Below are 8,349 nucleotides of genomic sequence, written 5' to 3' on the forward strand. Positions count from 1 at the left end.
AAGAGGTGAATACCCAGGGGGTTGGTCAGTGACCTTTATTGCGCAATTCTGAGGCGGGTACCAACTCGCCTCGAGAGATTTACTGTGAGAACTTCTGGCTCGGCCTTTTCTCTCCTCCGGGCGCTGCTGGCCTGTGGTGCCCCTTACTTGAGCTTCCTCCAGCCCTTGAAGGAGCCTCGGGGGTTCCCAGACACACACACACACACCCGTAGGTGGACCCAGAGGGTCGGAGGGCTCCCTAGAGTCCCGGAGGCACCCGATGGGACTTGACTGCGAGTTTAAGACCTGCGCGACCTATTGCGCTTCTTGCTGCGGGCTTCGATTAACTTCTGGGAACGGAGCTTGAAGGCAGCGCGGGTCACCACATCACGGTCATCATCCTCACTCTCCTCTTCGTCTACAGAGAGAGGCAGGGGTGGGAGGTGGAGAGGATAAGAGCCCGTTTCTCTTTCCCTTCCTAGCCTTCACCACACCATGCACCTCCCCCTTGGCCTTGACTTAAGGCCACCTCGTGCCCCTCCCATTCATCCCCCTTTGGCCCACACTGACCAAAGAACTTGTCCTTGACACTGGCAACGGGCAGAAGGATGCGGGTGTTGTACAGGGGCAGCTTTCCCTCTAACGTGGCCAGGAACTGTGGGGGAGGTCGGAGAGAAGTGCAGGACAGGATGGCAGTGAGGCGCTGTTCCACTTCCAGCACACCTTACATTAAGATGGCTCAGTGGTTAAGAGAACTGACTATTCTTCCAAAGGTCCTGAGTTCAAATCCCAGCAACCACATGGTGGTTCACAACCATCTGTAATGAGATCTGACACCCTCTTCTGGAGTGTCTGAAGCCAGCTACAGTGTACTTGCATATAATAATAAATAAATCTAAAAAAAAAAAAAAAGATTCTACCGGATTCTAGGTGATGATCACTGCCCACTCTCCGCTGTATCCTCTTTCCCAGCAGATCTACCCTGTCACTCAAGCCTACTGCCTGGTTTCGGAGGCCCTGACCATAGGCCATCCCTAGTTCTCCAGCCCTGCCACCTGGGATCCACCCAGGCCCGGCTTCTCTACTTTGGTTAGGAAGCTCACACCTATTCAGCACCTGTTTTTCCTATCTCCTCAGTCTGCTCTCTGATTTTCGACCCTCCCTTTCCTCCTCATCCCCCCAGCCTTGATTCCCACTGGCCCGGGAGGATTTGTGTGAACCTCTCGGTCTGCTATGTGTCGCAGCATCTCAGACACGTCCTGGCTCTCCAGTTGCTCCTGCAGTTTCAGCAGCTTTTCCTGGACAACTACCAGCAGATTGCACATGTAGTCCTCTGAGTCCCGGTCTAACTTCTTTCCTGCCGTGGTATCATCCTGCAGTGGGGACAGGCCAAGTTAGCTGATATGTAGTACCCCTGGGAGGGGATACACTTCACCCACAAGTGGGGCTTTCACAGAGAGGGAGAGCTTTGAGTCGGGTGTCTGTCTCACTGGGCAGAGCCTCTGAGATGGAAGCCTAGCCTAGAGGGCAGAATCTTTGAACTTGAGCTACACGAAGAACAACATAGGAATATAGGAAGTTCTCTTTGAGACTAATAACACGACCTAAGTCTGTGTGAGGGTGGTTTTCTGAAGAATTGGAGCTCTTGTGGTCAAAGTGGGACCTTCTTCACCCAGGGCTGCACCACTTAGAGTTGGGACACTTAAGTCCTGAGTTGGGTGGATGGTTGGTTGGTCTTGCCCATAGAGTCAGAGTTCGAGACTGAGCAAAAGAAGACTTCCCCAGGAATGTAGGACCAAGACAGCGATGTATGGTGTGGGACTTCTCATTCTTGGTAGGGACAGGGCTGGGGTCTATGGCTTGTGTGGCATCTTTAAGCCAACTGCGCTGATGCTCTGGGAGGGCGTGGGCGGGGCTGCCAGGGATGGAGTAGGGCTTTCATGTAGAAGAGCTTCTGCAGTGGGGCCTTCCAGGGATAGTGTCCACTAGAAGTGGAGCTGGGGGGAGCGCCCCAGAGCAGAGCATCAATGGAGGTTATTTAAAAGGGAGGGGCATACCAAGTTAACGTGACCCAGTTTGTTGGCCAAATGCTCCAGGCAATCTTTGACCAACTCGAGGACTCTCGAGGTGCGCTCCAGTCGCTCATGGAGTTCGTTGTGACGCTTCTCCTCCTTCTTGAATGCCTTTTGCATCTCTTCGTGGAGCCTTCGCTGGCTGCCGGGAGCCAGGAAGTTCAGCAGCTGCCAATGGCTGACTCCAGCCTTCCCGCAGCCTCCCTCAGCCACCGAGGCCTCACCTCACCAGCGTGGCATCCCCTGAGTATTTGAGGTTCGCTAGCTCCCTCTGGAGCCGCTGCTTCTCCTCCTTCAACTTCGCCAATGCCAGCTCATTGTCCCTCTTGAGAGTCTCCAACTGCGTGAAGGTCTCATCCTGGGCCAGGAACCTTCGCACCACCCCCTGCGGGCCACACATCCCTGGTCAGAGCCTGGAACAAGGGAGGCTCAAGGACACTACGGTCCTCTGTGTCACACAACCATGTGTGAGGACAGTGTGGGTCAGTCTCTAGACTGCTCCAAGGCTGTACTTTCCCCAGGCCCTTTCCCGCCTATACTTGAGTCAGCTAAAATTGGCATGCAGCATGCGGGAGGCAGCAGAGCAGTATTCAAAAATTACTGTGCCAGCAAGTTCAGACCGGGTATTTGGCCCAGTAGGGCAAAGACATGTGACTCTGGGGCTCGATCAGCCCTCCCAGCCGTTTGCATATGCATGGGCCAAGGTGCACATGTGGATTTCAGAAAGCTCTCACTTTCCAACTTGGGGCCCAGGGATGGAACTCAGGAGAAAGCTCTCACTTTCCAACTTGGGGCCCAGGGATGGAACTCAGGTTTTCAGGCTTGGGGGCAATCATGTTTACCCGTTAAACCATCTCACTGGCTCTAGATCCATTTTTGCAAAGGGGCCTTAGACAGCTGATGACACAGGTCAGAGTCCTGGATCTCCTGGGGATTAACCCCTTTTAAGGAGTAGCAGAGAATCTAAACTGGAGAAACTGACTGGGGTGTGTGTGGGGGTGCTGTTCTGAAGCAGGACAAGACACAAGATCTTGGAAGGCAGAGCCACTCTTACCAAGAATAGGGCATAGAACAGGACCCTGATTCCACCATAGGGGTGATACTGGCAGTTTACTGAACCCTAGACCATTCCACACAGTGATGGTCTGAGAATAAGAACCTGACAAATAAAACTCCCAGAACTGACATACCAAAGAAGCCAGCTCAGGAGAGGAGTGGAAGAAATGAGGGCTAATGTGGACCACTCTGCTGGAGCTGGAGCAGACAGGAGAGGGGACCTTTAAGCAAGGAGGAGCCTTTGCTGGCCTGGCGCAAGTCGGAGGCACTCACATGCGATTCAGCTACTCCAGTGGCATCCTTGACCTTGCCAAACATCACTTCCATCTGGTACATGCTCCAGCGCTGCCTCAGCTCCTCTTCCTTGTGGCGCTGGTGGTCCTGTATTGCATCTTCCGACTGCAGCAGTAAGTGGTCTCGGTGAGTCTGCTTAAGTATGGGGGACAGTCAAGGACACTGTCAAAATCAACTCCAGGTAATTGGGGCAGAGGCCAGGAGAAAGTCTTAGCTTAGATTGTGGGGAACAGGACAAAGGCTTGGGACTAGGTACAGGCATCCAGATAGGAGTCAGATAGGTGGTCTCAGAACCAGAGTAAAGAGGCAGGGTCATAAAAGGGAGTAGTCTCCAGAGGAGATTGGCTAGACCCCCACTCAGATGTAGAACAAAAGGGCCTAAATTAAATGGGGAAGGATAAGTATAGGGTTACATAACCCAGGGCAGAACTGGAGATCATGGCCTATCCCAGGAAAGGAGGCTGAGGTGAGAGAGGAACCACTGAGTCAAATGGGGGCGGAGTCAGGTACTGGGTGTGGCTAGAACAACCGGCAGGTCTCTATCTAGGTCAGGATGTGTCTACAAAGCAGAGGGCTGAGACCCTCTGGTTTGAGCTGGCAAAGCCCTATACCTTTAAGTGCGCATACCTTACGCTCCATACGCTCTGTCTGAAGTTTCTTCTCTTCTGCCCGCTTCTTGCAGTCGGTTATGTAATGCTCGCGCTTCTTGCGGTCTCTGATCGCAGTCTCCTCCAGATACTGCAGCTGGTTCTAGAGGACAGACAGGGGCACCTGATAACTGTCCAGGCTATAAGTGGAGCAGCGGGCACCAGGCGACACAACAGCAATGCAATTGCCAGGAAAGGCTTAAAGACTTAGATTCTGACTAGGGTCCCCTGAGCCCTTGGTATTCCAGAACTATTTTCTCTGAATTGAAACACTCCCCAGTAGAGGGAGAAGGAGGCTTTAGACTCAGGAAGTTCGCCGGGCAGTGGTGGCTCACGCCTTTAATCCCAGCACTCGGGAGGCAGAGGCAGGCAGATTTCTGAGTTCGAGGCCAGCCTGGTCTACAGGGTGCGTTCCAGAACAGCCGGGGCTACACAGAGAAACCTTGTCTCAAAAAACAAAAAACAAAACAAAACAAAACAAAAGACTCAGGAAGTCCATGAAACTTACAGTGCTCAAGAAGCAAGATTCACAAGGCTCCTCCCCACATTACAATGAATAAGTGTGGTGGTTTGAATAGGTTTGGCTGCCACAGAATCATGTGTTTGAATGCTTGGCACTATTATGAGGTGTGGCCTTGTTGAAACAGGTGTGTCACTATGGGGGTGGGCTTTGAGACGACCCTCTTCTTCTTCTCCTGGTTGCCATCAGAACAAGATAGAGAACTCTCAGCTCTTTTTCCAGCACCATGCCTTCCTGGATGCTGCCATGTTCCTGCCTTGATGATAATGGCCTGAAGCTCTGAACATGTAAGCCAGCCCCGATTAAATGTTGTCCTTTATAAGAGTTGCCTTGGTCATGGTGTCGGTTCACAGCAATGGAAACCCTAAGACTATGGGTGAGGAGACACTGATGACTAGAGCCCTAGAGATGCATTCAGCTTTCATGTCAAGTAACGCCTCAGTGTGTTCTGGAAGGAAGTTCAATAAACTCAAGTGTTCTCCAAGTTGGTCTTTGGTGGAGTGCTTGGTGTTTGGTTTTATTTTATTTTTGTAACTTTGTAGCTCTGGCTGACCTGGCCTGGAATTCACCAAAATCCTGTCTCCACCTCCCTCCAAACACTGAGATTAAAAGCATGCATCTACCCAGTTGGCTGTTAGTGTTTTATGTGGCAATAGAAAACACCATCTTCCCAGGAAAAGTCATATAAAACCCTGGTATCTGAGAAGGGTCCCCACCTCTACCCCATCCAGGGCAGGCAGGCTGGTACCTTGGCAATGTCCCGGGCATTTATAGCCTCTTGATTCACCACTTTCAGCTCTTGCACCTCATGTTTGGTGTTCATCACCTCAGCCTCCATGGAATCTAGGCGGTTCTCCAAGTTGAGGCTCTCCTCCTGGCATGTGGAGAGACGGAAGGCTTGTGACTGCTCTCCCTGGTCAGGTCCACCCCCTCATCTACTTCTTTCTACAAAGTGTTCCCACCTGGAGGTATGACTTGAGCTGCAGGTACACATTAGTGATGTGCTCTGCCTCCTCTGCCTTCATCCGGGCCTTCTCCAGCCGGTTCTCCAGGTTGCGCATGGTCTAGGGGGATGGCAGGGCTAGACCAAGTTCCTCCTGCCACCCTCATGCCGCCCCCAGAACTCCGCAGCCCTCAGCAGCCCCACCTTGGCTGCTTCTGTGTTGTTGTCTTGGAACTCTGCCATCTCCAGCTGGCGCAGGCTGTGCTGCAGCCTCAGTTCCTCCAGCCGTTTCTGCCGAAGCATTACCTGGTGTCGCAAGGCATTCAGCTGGTTCATCTTCTCCCTCAACTGATGCTCCAGGTGCTCCAGGGCCTGCTGCAGGGGAAGATGGAGAGCAGAGCCTCAACTCACTCTCCCAAGTCCATGAATAGTTGTTTTCCTGGAAGCCTGTGTTTCTCTGGCCTCCTACTTGACTTCCAGAGCCCTTGGCATCCAATGCTCTTCTTTTTTCAATCTGTGTGAGTGAGCATGCATGCATGCATGTGTGTGTGCGTGTGTGGTGTATGTGTGTGGAATGTGTATGGTGTGTGTGTGGTGTGTGTGTGTGTGGTATGTGTGTGTTATGTGTGTGTGTGTGTTATGTGTGTGTGTGTGTGGTGTGTGTGTGGTGTATGTGTGTGTGGTGTGTGTGTGTGTGGTGTATGTGTGTGTGGTATGTGTGTGGTGTGTGTGGTATATGTGTAGTATGTGTGTGTATGTGTGTGGTATCTGTGTGTGTGGTATGTGTGGTGTGTGTGTGTGTGTGTGTGCCCATAGGAAAATTTGAGCTGTGCGCAATTGGGCAGAAGCTATACCTGTGAGTTATTCCCATATCTCTTTTACTTTTTATTTTTTGAAGACACGGTCTTGTGTAGTCTGGTCTAGGCTGGCTTTGATCTCTGCATGCAGCCAGAGATGAACTCCTGCTTTTCTGCATCACCCCCTAGGTGCTGGGATCATATTAGTGTATCATTGAACCCCCGTTTTCTGAGGCCCTGGGGATCAGCTGGGTTTCAGGCTTTGTGAGTGCTAGAGAATCACTCCACTGCCTCAGCTACACCTTCAGTTTCTCTCTCACTGTGCATATGCGCCTATACAAGGACACGTACACCTGAGCACACAGAGGTCAGAGGTCTGCTATCTTTCTCAAATGCTTTGATTTTTGTTTTGTTTTTTGTTTTGTTTTTTGAGACAGGGTTTCTCTGTGTAGCCCTGGCTATCCTGGAACTCACTCTGTAGACCAGGCTGGCCTCGAACTCAGAAATCCACCTGCCTCTGCCTCCCAAGTGCTGGGATTAAAGGCGTGCGCCACCACCGCCCGGCCTCTCAAATGCTTTGAAACAGGCCTCTCACTGAGCCTGAAGCTAGCTGGCTCACTAGATAGCTCTGGGTCTTCCCGTCTTTTATTCTCCAGTGCTGGAATGAAACCACCATTATTTTTATTTGTGTTTCCATGTTTAGGGGGCACATGTGGAAGTCAGAGAAAAACCTATGGGAGGGAATTGGTTCTTCCCTTCCACTGTTTGGGTCTCAAAGATCAACTCAGTGACCACAAGCCTCAGCAATAAGCACCTTTACCTGCCTGGCCATCTCTGCAGCTCACACTCAAAGTTTTGCTTGTTTGTTTTGTTGTTTTTCAAGACAGGGTTTCTCTGTGTAGCCCTGGCTGTCCTGGAACTCACTCTGTAGACCAGGCTAGCCTCAAACTCACAGACATCTGCCTCCAAAGTGCTGAGATTAAGAGCAAATGCCACTATGCCTGACTTTAAATTATTTGTGTGGGTGTGTGTGTTCTGACTGCATATATACCTTTTTGCCAGAAGAGGGCATCAAATCCCACTAAAGATGTTTGTGAGCCACTATGTGGTTGCTGGGAGTTGAACTCAGGACCTCTGAAAGAATAATAGCTAGTGCTCTTACCCACTGAACCATCTCTCTAGCTCCCACATGAAGATTTTTATATAAGTTCTCACTCTTGCAGAGAAAGCACATCACTGACTAAGCCCCCTCTCCAGGTTCCTAGTTCATGTCCCATAATGTTACTTATATTTTTACTTCATTTTAACTTTATGTGTAATGGTGTTTTGTCTGCATGTGCATCTGTGCCAGGATACCAGAAGAGGGCACCCGATCCCCTGCAGCTGGAATTACAGATAGTTATAAGCAGCCACGTGGGTGGGTGCTGGCAATGAAACCCAGGTCCTCTGTGCTGCAGACCACTGAGCCATTGCTCCGGCTCTGGGATTTGTGTTTGTCTTGTTTTTTAAGGATCCTTTTTCTTTTTTGTTTTCTTTTCCTCCCCCTTCCTTCTCTCTCTCTCATAAAGATTAACTGATGCAGTACTGGAATTGGCATGTGGTCACAGGGTGACCCCACAGAGTCTCACATGGCAAAGAAGATGGGGAAGGTACAACCAAAGAGAAAAACCCTGTGGCCTCAGGTAGAGCAAAACCCAGAATGGCACAGGAGAAAATCTACTGCATGAGAGGTGGGTTCCTGGTATCACCTATAACCAAGCTGCCAAACACCATTGCAATGCCAGGCCCTCATCTGGACACACCAACTGTGGTGGCCTCAACACAAATATACTTGGCTGCTGTGTCAGTGTCCCAGGGGACAACACTGGCTTGCAGCTCCTGTCTGATCCCCTGGAGAGGGGCGTTGCTGCAGGAAGGCTGTCCAGGTGATGCAAGAGCTGCTCAGAACTGCAGGAGCCTTGGGGGTTTACATCTTTTCAATTTTCCAGTTTTAGCTCTCAGGGCTCATCTTCTCGTGTTTTTTTGTTTTTGTTTTTTGTTT

General features: G+C 51.0%; 1 protein-coding gene across 6 annotated transcripts in view; it reads right to left on the minus strand.

Annotated features, from left to right (window-relative positions):
* Positions 1-19: 19 nt before the first annotated feature.
* Positions 20-8,349, minus strand: part of Ccdc151 (coiled-coil domain containing 151) — a 23,381-nt gene continuing 15,051 nt past the window's right edge. For 4 of the 6 annotated variants that reach the window (XM_031343777.1, XM_031343775.1, XM_031343774.1 and 1 more), the window contains 10 exons: positions 5,716-5,886; positions 5,531-5,632; positions 5,317-5,442; positions 4,029-4,151; positions 3,381-3,536; positions 2,276-2,436; positions 2,037-2,193; positions 1,200-1,352; positions 550-634; positions 22-397 (listed from right to left, as the gene is read on the minus strand). In XM_031343777.1, coding sequence (XP_031199637.1) covers positions 279-397; positions 550-634; positions 1,200-1,352; positions 2,037-2,193; positions 2,276-2,436; positions 3,381-3,536; positions 4,029-4,151; positions 5,317-5,442; positions 5,531-5,632; positions 5,716-5,886 — 1,353 coding nt within the window. In that variant the 3' untranslated portion in view covers positions 22-278. Of the gene's footprint in view, positions 398-549; positions 635-1,199; positions 1,353-2,036; positions 2,194-2,275; positions 2,437-3,380; positions 3,537-4,028; positions 4,152-5,316; positions 5,443-5,530; positions 5,633-5,715; positions 5,887-8,349 lie in introns of all 6 variants that reach the window. The other 2 variants (XM_031343772.1, XM_031343776.1) reach the window with 2 other exon arrangements.

This window comes from Mastomys coucha, unplaced genomic scaffold (genome assembly GCF_008632895.1).
Source record: "Mastomys coucha isolate ucsf_1 unplaced genomic scaffold, UCSF_Mcou_1 pScaffold23, whole genome shotgun sequence".
NCBI lineage: Eukaryota > Metazoa > Chordata > Mammalia > Rodentia > Muridae > Mastomys > Mastomys coucha.